The following is a 21593-nucleotide window of genomic DNA, read 5'->3' on the forward strand; positions in this document are numbered from 1 at the left end:
ATACATAGTGATGTGTGAAAAGCGCCTGGCAGTAAACAGAGTGGACTTGCTCATTACGGCTCTTCCATGGCCTCCCTCCTAGAAAAGGCCTTAACCTATAGGAGAGGGAGGACAAGAGAAGGCATTTTACTGGGTGTCTACAATTTGCCAGTTATTGGCTTTGCATATATTATCCCATTTATTCCTTAAAGCAATATATGGGGTTACTTTTTTTTTTTTTTTTTTTTTTACTAGTTGAGGAAACCAAGCTCAGAGAAATTAAGTAATTTAGCTAAGGGAACACAGCTGCTAACTAATGACCTGGATTTGAGCTCCACTGTAAGCCAAATGTCTTTTTCATCTGATTTTAATGATTCCTGGTCATTGGTGGTATAAGTCATATAGGAAAAAATATTTGACATTACCCTGGCAGCACTCTTTTAAAATAAGTTTTCGTTTAACAATGCTATTGGCTATGTGTTTTTCTGACAGAAGTTTGCCTTCTTGTACTTTAATCTCAATTTTGTTCATTCTCCGAGAGTAGCGCCACACAGCTGCTGCACACTGCCCTGATCTGGGTTCAGGTCATCATTCTGCATTTAACTAGAGGCAAATTGCTTAAGCTGACAGGGTCTGTTTTCTTTGCCCTTCCTCTATCATTTTTAGTCATCCAACTCAGCTTATCATCTACAGCAATGAGAAGAGGAACCAATTGTCTTCTCCATTCAGCTCATGGATGAAGATCCTCCATCAATGTAGGCCAATGGCATCTTCCCCCAGGAACTCCTAACCCATGTGATGGGCCCTTCATAAATAACATGCAAACTCTCCAAACCATGGACGAATCATGGTCTAAACAGACCTTCTTTACAGTATTAATCAGAATATCTTATGGCATTTTCTCATCCCGTCCTGTAATTCTAGAATTTGCAGAATTGTTGAACTGAATAACTGGAAAAAAACACTACTTTCAACTCCCAATTAGCTACACCACTGGACAGGAACAGTGACGTGGTGGATTTAACAATTTGGTTCTGTTTGGCTTTGGAATGCATTGTGATTTTTCTTCTGTAGATTAACCTTTCTAATTATATTTTGCACAACCTAAAATTAACAGGCATTTGTATTCCCTGAGCACACAACACTGAACATTGAGAGTTGGAGGATGCAGTACAGGCAGTCCAAAAATATGCTGGGTCTCAGGAAATGACAGTGTTGTTGCAGAAAACCCACACATGGATAATGAAGAGTGAACTAATTATAATGTGCTCTGCAAATATTAAATCATATGCAGAGAAGGCAAAATAGGAATTCTCTATGGTCATGTGTGCCCAGTGAAAAAAGCCTATTAAAATTCTAAAAAGGTCAGAAACTTTCCAGAATCACCTTTAGTGTTAATGGAGCTTGATGAAATGTGAAGGATGTCAAGGAGGGTCAGTGTGTTACTGGGTGGTCACTCAAATAAGAAAACCTGAAGCAATAATACAAAAGTATTTAAAAAGAGCGTTTAAAATGAATTTTATTGTTTGGATTTTACAAGTAGTCTTTAGAGGCTTCAAACAAGAACTCTGTTGCAAAACTCTAATAAATAGCTTGCCCCAAGTCCCAAAACAAAATGTAAAACAAAATAAAAACTAAACTCAGAAGGATAAGCAAGACTTCAGAATGCTTGGATGTTAGCGATATTTCTCATTTACAAAGAGATATCAGGCAATGTACAATCTCCTTCATACAATTCAAAGAGAGAGAAAGAGACAATTGAGATCTTTACAAAGCACTCCAAAATCTTCCTATTTCCATGATAGAAATGTCACCAGGAGAAAAATTCCATGGAGAAATCACAACCATGAATGAAACTGTAGCATAAAAATCTGGCAGTAAAGGGTAAGGAGAAGAGGAAATTCCATGTTGTTTCTTTTGGGGATGGAGAGAGAAATCAGTAGAGATTATCTGGGGAAGGGACCTTCCCAGCAGATGCCGCTAGACTGCTCAACATTCCTAGACCAGAGTCACCACCGAAGGAATGGAGGTGGCAGTTTAGTGACAATTATGAAGGCAAGTAACAAGGCCACCAGGGCTCTCTCAGGACAGCTGGCCAGGTCTCTGTGCTCTGCAGGAGTGAGGGCCTTGGAACAACTCCCCAGAGACCCAAAGTAGACTGGAAAAATAGCACAGCAATTGTTTCTGCAGCAAAACCTTTTTGATGGTCATAAAAGGATGCAGAAAATACCATGCTTATACTTCACGCTGAGACATGCAGATTTCAAAAGCCCATTCTAGTATCACAGTCACTGCTTCTGAAAAGCAAGCATTAAAATTCACAATTTAACGTTCACTTTTAGCTTGCCCTGGTTACAAATACTGGCAAAGTCTTGCTTTTGAGAGAAGGATTTATTAATTTATTAATATGTCATTTTGAGCAAGCTTATGTCTTGTCATTCCCACCAGCTTAAAAACAAATTTGCCACATTTAATAGCTTTAAAATCTCAAACAAAACTATACTTTTGACCAAAATGCATACAATAAAGATAACGGGAGATTTAAAAAAAAATAGTAAGGGGGGAATGCTGAAACCAATTAATGTTTGGAACTAGGAAGCCGTAGAGAGGCAGATTAATTTAGTGGGGCTCACTAAGCCAACCAAAGAGTATTAGCGCTGAGGCGCACACCTGAGACCATCTCCCTGCGGGAAAGGAAGGTGGCCGGAAGTGACGTCACAATGCAGGGTGTGGAAAGGGGCATGGCCTGTAGGCACTGTCTCCAGCCTCTCTCTGGTTTACGGACTGTTTTAATAACCCCATCCTGCTGATCTCTGTAAGACAGGGACAAACAGCACTAGCTCATGCACAAGTCATTCAAGGGAGGCAGGCATTTTCTAAAAGTACCTCCCTCTCCAGGCATTTTAGGAAAGAAGGTAAGGAAAGTACCCCTCCCCATCCCCCAAATAAACAACTTGAAAAACGTTATTTTCTAGGAACAATGATATTTGTCAGGATAACAAGGGAAAGCTTGGGTTACCTGAAGTAGATAAGAAAAAGCTGATGGAATTAGAGGCAGATGGGCCGGGGGGGCCCTGGTCCCAGGCCCAATTTCTTTTTAAATACATAACAGATAAAGGTATTGTGCAAAAAAATAAAGACATTCACATTTCAGCAGTTAAACTTTTATTCTGCTTTTTAAAATTTTTATTCACTTTTTCATTTTTCTTTTCTACAAAAGGCAGATAATGATTGTTGATCTGCAGTTTATGTGTTGTGCCCTCCCTGAAAGGGGGCAAACCGGGAAGCTGGGAAGGTGCTCTGCAAATGCTTTCACTGGCTGAACAAGGGGCTTCAAAGCACTCACTGGAGAGCATTCCCCAGGGTCCCCCTTCTCCTTTCCACCGAAGCCTTCCCTAGCTCATGTCTATCGTATTGAAGACCCATTCTGTGAACTTCTTCAGCTTGTCTGAGGCATTCTGGGACTCCTCCTGCAGCCTCAAGTTGTCCTCCCGCAAGTGCTGAACTTCAGCCTGAAGGTGGGCTTTGTCTTCTTTTTCCTGGGAGGGAGAGCAAAATGAAGAAGTACTAAGAGGTGACGACCTACCTTGCCCAGCTGCTAGAAGTAGCCATGGGATCTGTTTTGACCCTTGGCCCATTTCCATCCTTCTTTCCACCAAACACCTGTATACACAGCCTGATGCTGGGCAGTAAGATACCCTCAATCCAGGGAACAGGGGTTCACTATAGGTTTTAAAGTAAATACATCGATGTATATTTCAAAGTCTCTGTTAATAAGGACTGTCTTAAGTTTTAGACTACTGTTTTGGTGGCTGATGTCCTAATATAATCAAAGCCACCCAACAAACAAAACAACACCCAGCTGTCTTGGCGCAAAAGCCTGAATACAGCCCAAGTAACATAAGTGTGAGTCCTGGCTATTGAAACACTATACGAGAGGTAATGGGAGGCTGGGGGAAGCCTGGGGTGGGGGGTGGGGGGCAGTACTGACTGAGTTTAAAAGCTTTCACAAAAAAGGAAAAATTTTCTGTGTATGTGACACCAGAAGCCTTCTTGCACTATGTGTGCCAGTAGGAACTGAGCTCTAAGCAGCCCCCTAAACACGTGTGTACAGAGAAAACAAGGAAAACACTCACATCTTATCTCACTTACACTCCTTAAGAAGAGCGTACACAGCTCAAGGGTAGTTTGCACAGACTGGGCAATTTATTTTGAGAATTAATGTTTACCTTCTTCAAATCTTCCCGAAGCATCTTCAGCATGCCTTCCAATTGGTCCACTTTAGAAGCCAGGGTGGGAGAGGAATCTTTACTGTTAAGGACAAGAAACAAAAGACCATGTTGGCGGAGAGTAGGATATCCATATCCAAAAGAATGAAAGAGGACCCCTACCTCACACCCTACACAAAAATTAACTCAAAATGGACCAAAGATCTCAATATAAAAGAAAGCACCATAAAACTCCTAGAAGATAATGTAGGAAAACATCTTCAAGACCTTGTATTAGGTGGCCACTTCCAAGACTTTACACCCAAAGCACAAGCAACAAAAGAAAAATAGATAAATGGGAACTCCTCAAGCTTAGATGTTTCTGTACCTCAAAGGAATTTCTCAAAAAGGTAAAGAGGCAGCCAACTCAATGGGAAAAAATTTTTGGAAACCATGTATCTGACAAAAAACTGTTATCTTGCATATATAAAGAAATCCTACAACTCAATGACAATAGTACAGACAGCCCAATTATAAAATGGGGAAAAGATATGAAAAGACAGTTCTCTGAAGAGGAAATACAAATGGCCAAGAAACACATGAAAAAATGTTCAGCTTCACTAGCTATTAGAGAGATGCAAATTAAGACCACAATGAGATACCATCTCACACCTATTAGAGTGGCTGCCATTAAACAAACAGGAAACTACAAATGCTGGAGGGGATGTGGAGAAATTGGAACTCTTATTCATTGTTAGTGGGACTGTATAATGGTTCAGCCACTCTGGAAGTCAGTCTGGCAGTTCCTTAGAAAACTAGATATAGAGATACCCTCTGATCCAGCGATTGCACTTCTCGGTATATACCCGGAAGATCGGAGCGCAGTGACACGAACAGATATCTGCACGTCAGTGTTCATAGCAGCGTTATTCACAACTGCCAAGAGATGGAAACAACCCAAATGTCCTTCAACAGATGAGTGGATAAATAAAATGTGGTATGTACACACGACGGAATACTACACGGCAGTAAGAAGGAACGATCTCGTGAAACATATGACAACATGGATGAACCTTGAAGACATAATGCTGAGCGAAATAAGCCAGGCACAAAAAGAGAAATATTATATGCTACCACTAATGTGAACTTTGAAAAATGTAAAACAAATGGTTTATAATGTAGAATGTAGGGGAACTAGTGATAGAGAGCAATTAAGGAAGGGGGAACAATAATCCAAGAAGAACAGATAAGCTATCATGGGTAAATTTAATGTTCTGGGAATGCCCAGGAATGACTACGGTCTGTTAATTTCTGATGGGTAGAGTAGGACCAAGTTCACAGAAATGTTGCTATATTAGGTTACTTTCTTGGGGTAGAGTAAGAACACATTGGAAGTAAAGTAGTTATCTTAGGTTAGTTGTCTTTTTCTTACTCCCTTGTTATGGTCTCTTTGAAATGTTCTTTTATTGTATGTTTTTTTTTTTATTCTTTTTTAATTTTTTTTTTATTTTTCATACAGTTGATTTAGAAAAGAAAAAAAAGTTGGGAAAAAACAAAAAAAAAAACAAGGAAAAGAATACGCAGAGCCCCCTTGAGGAGCCTGTGGAGAATGCAGGGGTATTGGCCTGCCCCACCTCGATGGTTGCTAACATGCCCACAGACATAGGGGACTGGTGGTTTGATGGATTGAGCCCTCTACCACAGAATTTGCCCTTGGGAAGACTGTTGCTGCAAAGGAGAGGCTAGGCCTCCCTATAATTGTGCCTAAGAGCCTCCTCCCGAATGCCTCTTTGTTGCTCAGATGTGGCCCTCTCTCTCTAGCTAAGCCAACATGAAAGGTGAAATCACTGCCCTCCCCCCTACGTGGGATCAGACACCCAGGGGAGTGAATCTCCCTGGCAACGTGGAATATGACTCCCGGGGAGGAGTGCAGACCCGGCATCATGGGATGGAGAACATCTTCTTGACCAAAAGGGGGATGTGAAAGGAAATGAAATAAGCTTCAGTGGCAGAGAGATTCCAAAAGGAGCCGAGAGGTCACTCTGGTGGGCACTCTTATGCTCAATACAGACAACCCTTTTTAGGTTCTAATGAATTGGGGTAGCTGGTGGTAGATACCTGAAACTATCAAACTACAACCCAGAACCCATGAATCTTGAAGAAAATTGTATTAAAATGTGGCTTATGAGAGGGGACAGTGGGATTGGGGGGGCCATAGGGATAACACTCCCGTTTGTCTAGTTTGTGGATGGATGAGTGGAAAGGTGGGGGAAGAAAACAAACAAACAAACAAACAAAGGTACCCAGTGTTCTTTTTTACTTTAGTTGCTCTTTTCCACTTTAATTATTATTCTGGTTATTTTTGTGTGTGTGGTAATGAGGGTGTCAGGGATTGATTTAGGTGATGAATGTACAACTATGTAATGGTACTGTGAACAATCGAATGTACGATTTGTTTTGTATGACTGCGTGGTATGTGAATATATCTCAATAAAATGAATTAAAAAAAAAAAAAAAAAAAAAAAAGACCATGTTGGCAGGAGCTTCCAGGGCTGGTTTTGTTTTGTTTTTTAATCTGAGAAGGCTGCATTTGTAACCCAATGTGTATTTCTACTTTAAAAAAGAAAATGGTGATCTTAACAAAAGGCAATCAATAGCTTTCTTTGTTAAAGATGCTGCATCTTTTGTGACAAAAGAATAAAAGACAGTAAGGGAAAATGGTTTCTCTGGCAGCACAAGAGGTACTCCCGGGCAGACATAATTGTGAAAGTGAAATGACTCCTCGGACACTTTGGGATCTATTAGTGAGCTCAAAAAAGAGGGGAGCCCTGTTCTCTGTGTGCATGGGGAGAAGGGCTGTTGTACCCTTGGAGCTACGGGGCATGGCAAGTCTCCGGTTCTCACTCATGTCTTAAAAACTAGTCTAAATATCTTAAAATACTAAAAAAATAAGACTACATGCTTTGAAAGCTGTCAACCAAAGTTTAATGTCTTAAATTCTGTGCCATGATGGTGAACAAAACATAAAGGCCTGCATTTTTCTGTACATCTTCTCACATATGATTTAAGTGCTAATCATGTCATGCTAGTGGAGCACCAAAAGAAGGACGAGCAGAGGACGACAAGGCAACCCTACTAGCTGGAGAGATGACAGAGCAGGGCAAGCTTGGGCCCCAGGGCTGAGAACTCTTGTCACCTTTTCCTTCCTCTCTCTCCTCCATCTGCATTAGAGCTGCATTAAGTTTTCTGGGCGAGTTCTAGCCAGCCACAGGCAACCTCAGTCACACAACAGAGAATCTAAAGTCTTCCATATGGATAACACATACAGCTGCCTCTTTCCAGAGGTCAAGAGGAAGAAGCAGTGACTCTTTTCTTAATTATTTGAATCATGGAATAAAAGATATTATTTAGCTTAAAAATCAAAGTTCACGTTAGAGTTCCTGACCTGAAATGAACTATATTAAGGTCTTCTGCTAATTCTAGATCTATAACAAACCCAAAAGGTAAAACCCACAGTGACATGGAGTGTAAACAAGGCTGCCAAACGAATGGAATGACAATGACCTCAAACTTACAAGACAGGACAACGAATTAAAAGCTGATAATGAATGCACTGTAGAAGGGAAGCGATCCACAACCTTCTGCAGACCACAGCCACACCACAGGCTGTGATAAGCTGGTCAGATCTTGGATGCGTTGAAGGTCAAGGATGTGGTACAACAGGGGTATTGACTTGGGGGACAGAACAATGAGGCCAGGGACTGGAGGGGAGGCCTGTCCTCGACAAAGTCACCAAATTCACTGTCCTAGCTCCTGTGGAGCCGACCCTAGTCATCGCAGCTTGTCAGGACAGAAGCAGCTCTCAGTGGCCTATCTTGACTTCTAAAGGTTCTTCAAAATGAATTCTCTGTGGTGTGTGCATGCAGTATTTTAAAAAACAGATATTTAAATTATTTGCATTTGTTCTGTCTACACTGAACAAAGGAAAAGAGCTGATTATCACTCCAATCTTATGAATTTAAGAACCATTCAAGAATCCTTTCTCGGAAAAGCAGCCTTTGCTCACTCGGCCTTCTCTTTGTGGCAGGTCCCATCCTAAGAATGCACTGTGTGCTCTCCCCCAACTCTGCCATATTTTGTAAGTCCTCAACAACCTAACTAACCATAGCTCTTTTCACCCAGCTGTCTCAGTGATAAGAGCATACGCAGCATCTGCCTGTTACACTTCATGACAAATGATCCACTACTCTTACACTTTCTCGGCTAGGAGCACTTCCTTTCAGACTTGTTCAGAAAAGTCCTCAAGCACAAGTCCCACTGTGTATTTGTTCAATAAATAACAACCTCCCTTTTCCTATTGTCTGTTGCAGACCAAGTATTGTAAATATCTGTATTCTTAATCATCCTCGAAAGGTTTTAAGGGAAGAGACTTTCAACTGATGAAATTATAACATTCTGGTTAATGAATGCTTAATATGTGTTCCATGGATGAGTTAAAGCTGGGATGCTTTAACAGATAGGAATTTCACACAAATATCCAAAGCCCCACCATCTGAAACTGATGGGAAAAGAGAAAAGTCAGCCTCTACACAGTCCATGCCCTTAACTCATAAAATATTGCTTATTTATTTTTTTTAATGGAGAAGTTGAATGTTATATTATTATTATAAAACAGTTTCTTATTCTGCTTCAGGGCTCTTTCTTCATTGTATGAAAACAGCAAATGTGGTATATCGCAAAATTACAATATAATTGTTCCTCATCCGACACTGTACAACTAACAACTTATCTCCACTCCCAGTTATTTCCAATGGAAATATCATTAAGTATTTTGACCCAAATCCAGGATGGATGTAAGCAATAGTTACAGTATTATATAAGGCTTAAGATAACAATGTTACACTTGGGTTACATAATTTTTACAAGTAGTTTTTACCTCAGATAATTTCAGGAATTCTGAATATAATAATTAGGATCACAATCTAAATCACAGGGTGATGTTGTGCTTATCTGCTATCATTAGAAACTTAAGGGGTATTTTCTTTCAATAGCATAGTTGGAATGAGTAGTTTCTGTTTTTCTATTAGTATTGCTAAAACTTGCTATTATAAATCTCTATCCATCACTACTTTAAAATATTGCTGGATTAAGATGTTTCAGACTGGTTTATTTAGGGGTTTTCACTGCTCAATAGGTTTTGGGTATTTCTCATCTGCTTCTGCACTCACTAGTTTATCAAGTTCTGATGGATTACTCAGTGTCATCTTGATCAACCAACATCTTCATAACAAGAGCTTCATTATTACTGTTACTTTTGATAGAGGAGAATAAAGTTCACCAGCAGCTTTCACATTTTCCAAAGCACCCAACTCATCTTGTTTGTTCATTTTTGTCCCAATCTTGGGAAGACTACAGTAAATAACATCTCTCAAAGCTTCCTGTGCAAAATTGCTGATTCCCAATGCTACATACCTTTTTCTGTTGTTATCCATCCATATTTTTTTGTGAATTTTTGCAGAGTCAGGCTGGTGTGCAGCCTCCTGAAGGTGCCCACCACCCCCAGTCCAAGCCCCCAGACCCCAGCCGCCAGGGCCGCAGTGGGCAGGATGTGGGGGGCATTGAGGCCAAGTGCTGAGGGTTGGCATTGCTTATTTACTTTTATTTTACATACAATCTTAACTATCCTGGTGATCCAGCTTTCTATCACAGTAGATCTGAAGCAGCATATAGGGAGATGCTAAGACACAGGCACATTTAAAAGTATGACCTTCAACTGACAGCTGGGGAAGAGACTGAATGAAAACACTGGAAGACTTCACAAGACAGGAACCTGGTACTATTTGGTACAAATATTTATTTAATAAGCCTTGAGGGCATAAATGTACTATGGCACTAAATAATAACAAATATTCAAAATTATGAACTTCAGCCCTCAAGAGAAGTTTGTGTTTACAGTTTTTTGCTGCACAGCTTTCTAACTAAAAAGTAAGGTGTCTGGCACTGCAATGATGAGTGTCACTCAGCTAATCCACGTGGTCTCCGTCTCTTCTTCCCCACATCTGCTGTCACCAGTGGGGATGACACGTGCTGCAGGGTGGTGCCCTCGCCAGGGGGTGACCCACCTGCTGTAAGACTTCATCTGGGCCATAGTCTGGTCCTCGAGCTGATCGCTGTTGGATGCAGCACTCAAGGGGCGATGGTTTTCATCACTAGCAGCAAAGAATGAGGCTCTCTGGACTGGAAAGGAGATAAGAAACCATTCAATGCTTTGGAACCGCTCCCTCAGTCCTATCTAGCAAAAGTCAACAAATGGCCTACATGGACCATCAAATGCAAATCAATGTGCAGAGATGCACTGGAAATCTCATCTTGTAACTCTCATGGGGGGAAAAATGCTGTTTTAGCCATAAAAGGGTGGTAGCATTGTAATTTGCTTTTTAGAATTAGTTGGCATGTCTTGATTTCTAGTCCTTCTTTTCCCTTGCTCATCAAGGTGGATTTCTGTTCAGTGTTTCCCTGGAAATAGGCTTTGCACCAAATTTCTAGACCAAGGCTATATACTCAGTGATAGTATAAAATTAAAAGTAAGGAGTTAGTATTATACTTCTCAGGACTTCTTGAAGTATGTTTTCTACCAGATGTCTGTCCACCATGGTAGGCTTCAAACCTAACCCTGGCCTACCACCTGTGTTTCAAAATATACTACTTTAAAATTTGGGACAAGAAAACAATCAAAATTTTAAAAATCTCCCATTAAGGAAAAAGAAATGTCTACCATTCTGTATGAAGGAGAATGACCAACAAATGGAAATTAAAATCAAGTTAGTATTGGGGAATTGTGATCAGTTAAATAAACACTACAGAGGCAGTGGGGATTAATCCTTGACTACTCCATGACTGCCTGACTTTTGCATTTGTGGGCTAGTAAAGTTACTCCCCCAAACTGGAGGTTGACTGAATAGCAACATGCAATTTTCCCAAGTAAGAGCAGCAAACAACAAATAAAACTCAAAAGACAATCATCTGCTATCATAATTTTATGAAGAACATTTTAGCACCAAAATATTTAGAATGCTAATCTTAGAATAGAGTCAGTTTTTATTCAATACAAGGACAGTTAACGACCTTGGATCCACACATGCACACTACATTATTTTTAGTTTTTGAATATATCAGCAGTTCAGATCAGCACCAGTCTGAGGACCACCAGCTGAAAGCAATCTCATGGCTAGTAGGTTAGGAAAAGAACAATGTGCTACCACCCATGGGAGAGAAGAATGAGAAGGCTACAAGAGGCACCTAACATTTGTCAGGGACTAGGGCAAGGCCAAGCATCCTAACATAGCTGAATGTACATTTAGCAGTGATGTCTTTACGATGTGATGAAAGTCTCTCTTTAGACAGATGTTCTTTTCAGTCAAATGACAGCTGGGATTCCTCTGCCCTCTGCCCTTCCCACACATGGGAGAAGGAAAGCATCTATGTTATAAATCCCTATTTAGAGAAAACACCAGGTGTGCCGGTTTGAATGTATTGTGTCCCCCAAATGCCATTATCTTTGTGGTTTTGTGTGGGGCAGGCGTTTTGGTGATGGTTGGATTTGCTTGGAATGTGCCCCACCCAGCTGTGGGCAATGATTCTGATGAGATGTTCTCATGGAGGCGTGGCCCCACCCATTCGGGGTGGGCCTTGATCGGTGGAGCTACATAAATGAGCTGACTCGGGGGGAGGAAGAGAGTGCAGCTGGGAGTGATGTTTTGAAGAGAAGCAAGCTTGCTAGAAAGGAACGTCCTGGGAGAAAGCCGTTTTGAGACCGGAGCTTTGGAGCAGATGCCAGCTGCCTTCCTAGCTAACAGAGGTTTTCCGGAGGCCATTGGCCATCCTCCGGTGAAGGTGCCCGGTTGCTGATGTGTTGCCTTGGATGCTTTGTGGCCTTAAGACTGTAACTGTGTAGCGAAATAAACCCCCATTTTATAAAAGCCTATCCATCTCTGGTGTTTTGCATTCTGCAGCATTAGCAAACTAGGACACCAGGTTCCACGGGATTAAATAAAATAATGTGTGCGTTAAGTGTCCAGCCTAGGGCATAGCTCCTATGAAGTGTTCAGTAAATGTTAGCTCAACTGGTTTCTAGCTGGGTTGGTAAAGTGCATACACTGCTGGTGTGTCCAAAAGGCAGAGCGGACAGAGGGTTGACCAGGGCACTCTCATGCCCCGGCCCACCTCATGACACCTGCAGGGTCCTGTGCTGTCCTGTTTAGCCCTTCGGTGGACCTACCCTCATAGGCCTTGGCAGCATCCACCAAGTTGGACCAATCCAGATCCGCAGCAGCATCAGGCAGGGGCATCAGGCCAGGGTCGGGCATGGGCTGCCTTCGGGTCTCTTGGATGTCGGTAAGGGAGCTGTCCGAGGCTGAGAACTCTCCTGCAGGAAGGGACAAGGAATAAGGTACTTCTGCGCACAGGAGACCCACTCCAGAACATACTGTTTCCTGTTACCACAATGGATGCAAACCGTTTGTCACTTGGAACCAATTTCTAGTCTAGAAGGTCACACGTGGCTATTCTAAAGCTGACTTCCCCCAGTCTGTCTTCATTTGTAAAATAACCTGCCACCATCTCCCTTCCAGTAGGGCAAGGCATAGAAAAGCTGGTTTTGCATCAGATCGATCTGTTGTGAGAGCTTCACTGTCTACAGTGAGGCCCAGGGAAGCTCCAGAATCTTACTTTTCCTCACAGAATAAAGAGATTCAGGCTGGGAAGAAGAGGCCTACTTCAAGGGAGAGCTGGGTTTGGGACCCAGGCCATAGGAGCTTGTTTAGACTTATTTAAGGGGATAGTAGGGCTTATTTTTATCTGGAACCAGATGGCCACTCAAGCCCCTGGTTCACTGGGGTCTGAGATCTGCATCCCTGGCCCCTGCCTGCCCTGCATCCTAGGGATGGTCCACTGGTTTCCACAGTGGGATGTATCCAGGGGGTGGTTGTGAGAATCCAATCAGATTATATGAGTGAGAGTGCACTGCAGCCCACACACACTTAACACATAAAGGTGCCGCTTAGGACTGCCGTGATTCTCCTTCAAAGGGCACAGGGTCATCATGTTAACAACCCACTGAATCCATTTTGGATTATAACAGTCCAACATTCAAAGCGCCTTCTAAGCTGGCAACTTGCACAATACAAATACTAAACCACTGTAAAACCAACTGACATCTTAACAACTACCTTTGCCTAGGGAGTAACAGGCAAAATTAGCCATTCTGTGCATTGGAGGGCACGCTGCTGCTGCTCAAGGACATGTAGGTGGAGAACACAAACGGAGGCTGGTGGGGGCCCTGAACAGGGGATGAGCAGGGAAATGTCAATTCCCTCAATTGGGCAGAGACAAGGGCAGAGTGTGTGATTCCTCGAGAAGGGCTGCCCCCAGAAGGTGACTCTAACATTAAAATTCAGGCAAACATGGTGCTAAAAGTAAAACTCAGTCAAAATCTACAAGCAACTCCAGAAATGCCTGTTTACAAGGAGTTAAAAGTTTTGTTAATTATGATAGCTTGGTAAATCAGAGTATATTTAGTACTTGCTTTCCCTTTCAAACTGTGTAAAGAACTGCTTTGAAGTGCAGCTGCTAGTTATTAATGTGCTTAAAATTAGCAAAATTATGAGTAAATGGAAATCAACAAATACTGCAAGATTATTAAATGCTCAGTTCTTTTTAAACTTGTTCTCACCAAGGGCAAGTAGGTGGAACAAACAATTTAGTGTGTCACTCAAAATCCTTCTGCCCTTTTATCTCTGGGGCCCAAATTTCTACATTGGGAAAAAAGAAGTCACTAAATGAGGCATGGGTGCAGGGATCAAGCCCAATGAGAAATGCTCTGTTTATGCCCTGAAATCACCACAGCTGCTGCCTGTCTTTCAGGAGAGTGAGAAGAGATGACAGGAAGGTGCCCAGAAAGACCTGCCTGTCTGTCCCCTTCCTTTTCCACAGCACACTGTGGGCTCAGAGCTGCACCTCTAAACTCGGGCTCCCTTGGCCTGATAATGATCACGTGGGAGGCAGATTTCCTGGCTGCTCTCTTAGAATGTAAGCTCCTAAGAGACAGGACCTCCTTTTAACAGGGCCTAGTTTACGACACATGCAGACAGACCTTTACAAATGCTTTACTTTTATTTCTGCAGACTGAACTGCAGGAAGATGGCATGATCCTTGAGTGATGTCTGTCACAGGTGAGGGGAGAATGGGACTGCACGGTTGTGCAAGGAGCAGGACAAGATAACTGGAGGGATATGGATGAGAGTCGGGTGAGAGCTAAAGAATCACACAGGGAGAACACACGCTAGGCAAGCAGGAGATGTGGAGACAATGCTGCTCCAGAAAAGCAGCAGAAGGAAATGCAATGTGAAGTATGAATGGCCATAGAGAGATAGAAAAGCTGCAGCAGAATTCACAGAAGGAAAAGGGCAGAAGGGGGTGGAGTTACAGCAGTATGTATATCAGACAAGCAGGAACACAAGATCCCAAAATAGGTGTTGGCTGTGGGCCATGGCTGTGAGGGTAGGAGTAGACCCTAGAACGGGATTGGTCAGAGAGGGGAGCAAGGAAAACAACAACTCTGAATCCATACTCCCAGAATATGGCTCAATAATACTGGGAGATTTAATTGGGTCACAGAACAGGCCAAGTATATTTGAACCAAGGGCAAGAACAGGGAGGGGCCCTATTATCAACAAGTCCTTTCTTGAAATAGTAATACTTGCTTGCTCACTCAATGAATGAATGAGTCAACAGATGAGTGTTTGACACTACAGGCAATGTCCTCACAGCCTGGGAAAGACAGGGAGTGATGGTGGATCTGAGTTACTGTGGTAGCTCTGGGGAGCCAGTGGATACAATTCTTTAAGAAATAACTGCCATCTTAGGGTTAGCCAAATTTGCCCAATCATAAGAGCAGCTAGGATGTTTGGTAAAAATAGCGATTTCCAAACCATTGCTTTGGAGAGTCAAACTCAGCAGGTCTTGGGAAGGCTCTGGGAATCTGAACTTTTAATGAGCACTCCAGGTGACTGTTAGGGTCGGGTAAGGTTGAGTGTCTGTACTGTGTGGTCTAGGATTACAGGAGGGCAGAGGTTGAAAGAGGGAGGGGTTGGTGAGCAGAGAGAGTCTGAGCATGGAAGTGGGACTTCCCTACAATTATCATTCAAACCGAGTGGCAACTGTTTCTGGGAAAAGTAGCCACCAAAAATAAAGCTGCTAAGCTGCAGCTGAAAATGAACTTACCGTGCAATGACTTCATTCCTAAGGTGTAAGAAGGCCTCCGCAAGGGAAGAGATTTGGGGAGAGAAGGGTACGTGCTACTGAAGAGGACGTCGTTGGGCAAGGCTTGGTCCAGAAGTGATGTCCTTGAGGGGAAGAAGTGCTCCCTCTGGCTGCTGTAAATACTCTCATCCGACAGCGTTCTGTGCAAGGTCCGCCTTGAGGTGGGGGTGGTAGGGAAGGGAGACTGAGGAGAGGAGAGTGCATGGAACTGGAAAAGTGCCAAGACAAGAAAGTCAATTTTCTGGTTCAGATACTTGTGCACACCCTTAAGGAGCTAAAATAGGAGCTTCTGTCATCATTTCCTCACAGCCCAGCACACGGCCTGAGCCTATCAGTGTTTGATACAGACTTCATTTATGTGGTTAAGGAGATTTATAAATAAAGTGTAGCACTTAAGAAGGTAACTTTGGGATTGAAGAACATTAAGTTTTATTGGGTCCTGTGTCTTTGCCTAAACATGCAATCTCTCTGAGCCCCAATTCCCTCATCTACCAAATGTGGACAAAGCACCCCTCAGGATTGTTGTAAAGATTAAATGAAATGCAAGACTGATTACAATGGTATATATCAGTGGCATTAATAAATAATGTGATGGTCTCCAGGGGAACAGAGAGACACATGCCAGGAATAGTGTCCTTAGAAGCTTGTCAAGTGATAAACTTTTGCTGGGCAACAAGACCATTTGATCACATAAATATTTTGACTTAAATAATAGGTGGCTTGGCAAATGTTGAATATTAAGCTATACTAACTGAATAACTGAACTTCTCAAGGAAGTATATTACATGAGTTTTGGAGATGATTTATTTTTTGGAGATGGGATTCTACTCATGAAATAAAAATAGGAAAGTCAGCTTTGTAGATGACAAATATTTAGTTCCAGAAAGATGCATCTCTTTTTGATATCTTTTGTTTTGTGACTAGATTTGACTTGACTTGAAGGTTTTCTGCATCTAAGAATCTAAAAATCTTGAAGGTTTTCAAGCATTTAAGGATCCTATTTGCTGAAAACCAACAGACGCTTTAATGATATTTAAATATCCAGCAACATATTTAAAAAGCCAATATAGTATTCTGCACATGAACGACAAGTTGTCCTTATTTGGTCTCTCTCAGACTGCTGTTCACCTTGGCAGGGAGAACAATGTGGAAAACAGGTGAATGTGTGAGTAGGAGGTCTGTGTCACTACTGGCAGAAAGCCACAGTGGGATTTTCCGTGACACCCTGAAAAGGCAGAGAGATACTGATATAGCAATGGCTCCACTTAGGAGGCTGACTGCACAGACCCAGAAATACAGAGTTGATGCTCAGCTTCATTCATGTGCTCTGGGGCTTTAACATGATTTCATTCAACAAACCAAGGGTTAATCGAGTTGTAGCTACCCACAATGCAGTGTCCGCAGCTGCACAAATATGAAAGAATATTAATCAAATGCACTGTAAATCAGCCCCAGGTGGAGCCAACTGTGCAAAAATCGTGTCCCCTTTTAAAAATCCATAGAGTTAAATCCAAGGTACATATGTCCTGCTCCAAAAAATTAAGCTATTTTGATATATGTTTTACAAGTCTTTAAGTGGGGAGAACATGGTATGGAAATGATTTCCCTTCTCGCTTTACGAAAATAGTGGGCACTGGTGAGGTTAACTGTGTTTGTAACTGTAATTTAAAAAAAAACAACAATAAACAAACCGATTCTCTCTCCCCCATCTGCAAAGTTCTAGAACTATCACATAAGGGTCCCAGCTACTAGGCCAGATCTCAGATCTCTTTATTCAAAAACTGCTGTCAAACAAACAAACAAACAAACAAATAAAACAAAACTGCTGCCATCTTTTCCAGCAGCTCTGGCTTTTGCAAAGCAATATCCTTTTCCAGTGAGTAACCTCACCCTGACTATTTTACAAGAGAGAAAATACTCTGTCAATTGTAGTTTCAGTCTCTTTGGGAAATATTAATATACTTCAAGGCAGTAAACCACTGTCTTGAGGAGCTCCTTTGAGCAGTGTGCTTTATTAAAAGTTACAGCATCCTGCACTAAAGGGAGCAGGGTAGGAGATGGTTCAAGGAAGCAACCTGCCTGGATGCTTTTTGCCCTTTAAAAAGTAGAAGGGTCTAGTCTTGCCCCCAAACGTTCCAATGTCTCCTCAGCCCAGCCATCCTCAATTCCAGTCTTACAGATTTGAAACCTTGCTGGTTCCCACGAGTGCCCCTGCCTCCCTCGCAGGCCGTGCCTGTGGCTGGCGGAGTGGCTCTATCCAGTGCTGCCAGGCCCTGCGAAAGTATCATGCTGGGGGCTGGTGTCAGACCCAGAAGGTATATCAGAGAGCATCTGGGTGAGGGGTTTTCAAACTCTGCTCCAAGGAACCCTAAGGGTTCCTTAAAACACCACCGCTTGGGGAGAGGAGATGCCCATGCGCCCCCCTTCCCCATCAGAGAAACTCAGCGCTCCCAATGCTACATATTGGGCTTCCATGTATGATTTTATTTGAAAAAGGACTCCAGAGCTTTAAAACAACTTGGGACCATTGATCTACTCTGGTCCTCAAATTCACAGCTGAGGAAAAATGCCTGGAGAGGTGGTACCAGCCTCCTGTTCTCCTCTCATCCTATCCAATCTCCCTGGCTATCAGTGATAGGCATTACTCCCCAGAAGCAAGCATTTAGTTCCTCCTAAACACTGCAGCCATACTTTTTCCTTTTGTTTACACTGGACGTTATTAGTTGGAAAGCAGCACAAACAGTTTGCACTGTTGCCTGTTCACCTGTCAGACTGTGGGACCCTTGGGCTGCCAATGAGCTTTCTTAGAATGTTACAGTGCCATTTTCCTTGAGGAAGATGCTCCACAGCAGCTGCACGGATCCCTGCAGCCACCCACCTCGCAGCTACAGCCTGCCCAGCAGAGCACTGCCACGTAAGAAACAGATACCTCCTTCTCCTGGCAAAGTGAACTGTGTTTTCAGGGTGTGGAAGTGACCTGCCATTTGATATTAATGATTGCTCATAGGTAGCATTTGCTAGCCAAGAAAGCAAATGTGGCACATGACCGGGTTCCAAGCATCACAGCCTATAGCTGGCTACTCCTAATACTCTTGGATCCTAGAGCCACACGTGGCCTGGAATACTTCTCAGGAGCATGCTGGCCTCAGAGACACACAGAGCCCTGCGCATCCAGACAATGATCTCAGAAGACACATGGAGTTGCCTAGTTGAACTCTTCTGAAACCAAATCAGCTTACAAAGAATGAAACTGGAGAAATCAGTGTATTTCCAACCCCTGCCAACCTTTTAAGGTGCAATGGTTTACCCAGCAGAAGGACTTTCTTTGCAAATGCTTAAAGGAAATGTACCCCCATTTCAATTATGAAGGTTAAAGTAATTCAATTTGGAAATAAAAGCCCAGGACCTGGAAAAAGGCAGAATAGACATTTGCCTTCAATTATTTCCAATGCATGAGTAAATCAAAAGAATGAGAGCGCTGAGGTTGCCCCTTTCCAAAAATGTTAAACTAGGAATTAGAAGAAAAGATTCCTTTCATGGCAAGTTTTATTTTCCTCTAACCTCAAAGGAAAAATCTGAAATAATTTTTATGTTGAATCTCATACTAAACATTGTTACTACATCTCTTTGGGTTTTCATGGATAAAGAAAGAAGTTTCAGGTGCTATCTTTTGCAAGGTTGCTAAGGAAACCATTTGTGCCCTGATGATGAGTCAGAGCAGTTAAGTGCTAGCTTATAAACAGAAATTACAGATACCAAGAATGGCTATGTCTTTAAAATGATTTATTCTGTTAATTCTTACGTTAATAAATTAATTCTTGGCAAAACTCCTGAATGCTCCTTCGAGTACATTTAACTCCTGAATATATTGATATTTTTTAAGTTTAGGAGATGTAGTTAGTTGACCTATGTATGGGAAAAAACCACACACATGCACACACTAGAAAGGCAGTGGGAGATTCTAGGTGCAACAAGACCACACAGCTCCTCCAGCCTGACATGTATCTCTGTAGATGGTGAGTGTTTAAGAAAAGAGTCTAGCTTCCATTTTCAATTGATTCTCAAAGTTCATCTTAAATTAAGCTTTCTAGTCACTACGAATGATTTACCTAAGAACCCACAGATCAGAAAACTTTAAAGTTTACTCCACTATCTTCCTGGGGATAGACTCCCTTCTCCTGGGGCTACCCAATGTACCTCAGACAGAAATATCTGTATACAGGGTGAAATTCCTTGGGGACTCACTCACTAAACACCTGCTCCCATCCCTAGGAGGTTGGTAACAGCTAGCATGTGCCAGGGACCTGGTAAGTGACATCTGTCAGCCAGCCCATCAGCAACCAAGACCAAGCATTCCTGAGGTCAAGCGTGAGAGTGTACACCTTAGAGAACAAGAAAGCAGAGAGCCTCAAGTAGGCTTTATGGCCCCTCTGAGCTGAGGAGACAGAACAAACCTGCTACTGGCACACAAACTCTGAACACATGTTCAGGACTTGGTGGAGAAGGAGACTGGGTTTTTGAGAAGGCATTTGTAATCCAGAATTCTGAGAGTGAAGTAGAGGGATGGCATTATGAAGGAAAGAAAGCCTGCAAAGTTCTGAAGGCAAGGGTAGATGCAGTTTGCTTGAGAGAACAGGTAGCTGTTAATTTCTTTGGTGGGGGTGGCGGGGTGAGGGGAGGTGGAGAATGATCCTTCAAGGTAGTTCCTCTGAGCCGCTGAAGTGCACACAGCGTATCACCAGCAGCCTCCCTGGTTAGGTTCAGGGGGGACAGGCCAGAGTACAGAGGGCAGGAAGTGAATTGGAGGTATTTGTGGGAGGAGAAGGCCCTGTGGACAAAAGGCAGTAAAGCCCTTACAGAGAACTTTCTATCTGATTAGGGAGGCCACAGGTGTTTCTGCAGAGTTCTGTTACGCAATGTCATGTGAGTGATGTTCAAGGAGTAGTATAGTTTGTGCACTGTGAGTAGGATACACTAGAAGAGACATGGGGATATGGACAAGGTTAATATAAACAGACTCAAGAGACGTGGCTGCAGATACAACACTTGTAAAAATACTGAATTAATTACTAGGAAGATTGGATGATGGCTGGAAGTGGGACACAATGAAGAGCTGGCAACCAACAGTTCCTGGAAGGTGTAATTACGACAAGCAGCTCCATCATGCCTGGCCTCTTTTCGATTGTGATTTACCCCAAACTCTGTCATGTACCTTAAAATTCTTCTGTGATTCGGGAGTTGGACTTTCAAGGTCGATCAGTTTCTTTAGATCCTCTTCAATGGTGGACTTGGAGTTTGGCTTAGGGGATGCCCCAAGGTCCCTGGTTGAGGTACGCAGCCTGGTGTGCGATATTTCATTGCCATCACTCTGATGGCGCCTTGAAAGAAAGGGAAAAGACAGTAGAAACCAAGTCAACAAGGTTGACTCAAGGACATGGTGAGCTCTGAAGGATGTAAGTCAATGGAGAAATAGAAAAGGAGAGAAAAAGAAAATTACTTCTGTTTAATTACATCAGAATCTACTCAAATAAATGCTTGTTAAAGAAACAAAGTCAATTTGAAACACAAAGTGAAGTCTGATTAATGCACCACTCATACAGGAAACTATTAGTTCTACTAAGCCAAAATTAGCAACAGACTTCTTAGAACACAGGTTATGAATTCCAAATGCAAACCTTGCACAAACAAAAAAAAAATAATTGAACAGATTTTTTTTTTTTCCTTTCTATATTAGATTGTCAAAAAGTCCTTTATTTTCAGGGGTACTTACTTTCTAATATCCCCCTGGAGTCAAATGGCCCAGTGAAGAGCATGACATGAAGGCTGTGGCTAATATCCTCAAAGGAGCAAGTGTGGTCTTAGCAATACCAGAGGGTCAATTATTCTGAAGTGTGTTCTTAAAACACACTCTTTCCTAGGAGATCCAGTATTCTCAAGTCCCAATGTTTTTCAATACATCTTTTTTTAAGGAACAAAGTAAATAATTTAAGGAACAAAGTAAATAATTTAAGACAAGTTTTAATTAAAACAATAAAAACCCCTGACAGAACCAATCTCTCCCTCCACCCTCTCCACCCCTCCCAGCCT

At 42.3% G+C, this 21593-nt stretch overlaps 1 protein-coding gene across 7 annotated transcripts in view; it reads right to left on the minus strand.

Annotated features, from left to right (window-relative positions):
- Positions 1–1470: 1470 nt before the first annotated feature.
- SIPA1L1 (signal induced proliferation associated 1 like 1) overlaps positions 1471–21593 on the minus strand; it is a 394723-nt gene continuing 374600 nt past the window's right edge. For all 7 annotated transcript variants that reach the window (XM_037832380.1, XM_037832386.1, XM_037832385.1 and 4 more), the window contains 6 exons: positions 20719–20884; positions 15468–15714; positions 12466–12612; positions 10310–10424; positions 4209–4290; positions 1471–3518 (listed from right to left, as the gene is read on the minus strand). In XM_037832380.1, the coding sequence (XP_037688308.1) occupies positions 3375–3518; positions 4209–4290; positions 10310–10424; positions 12466–12612; positions 15468–15714; positions 20719–20884 (901 nt within the window). In that variant the 3' untranslated portion in view covers positions 1471–3374. The remainder of the gene's footprint in view (positions 3519–4208; positions 4291–10309; positions 10425–12465; positions 12613–15467; positions 15715–20718; positions 20885–21593) is intronic.

Source organism: Choloepus didactylus, chromosome 4 (genome assembly GCF_015220235.1).
Source record: "Choloepus didactylus isolate mChoDid1 chromosome 4, mChoDid1.pri, whole genome shotgun sequence".
NCBI classification, from domain to species: Eukaryota; Metazoa; Chordata; class Mammalia; order Pilosa; family Megalonychidae; genus Choloepus; species Choloepus didactylus.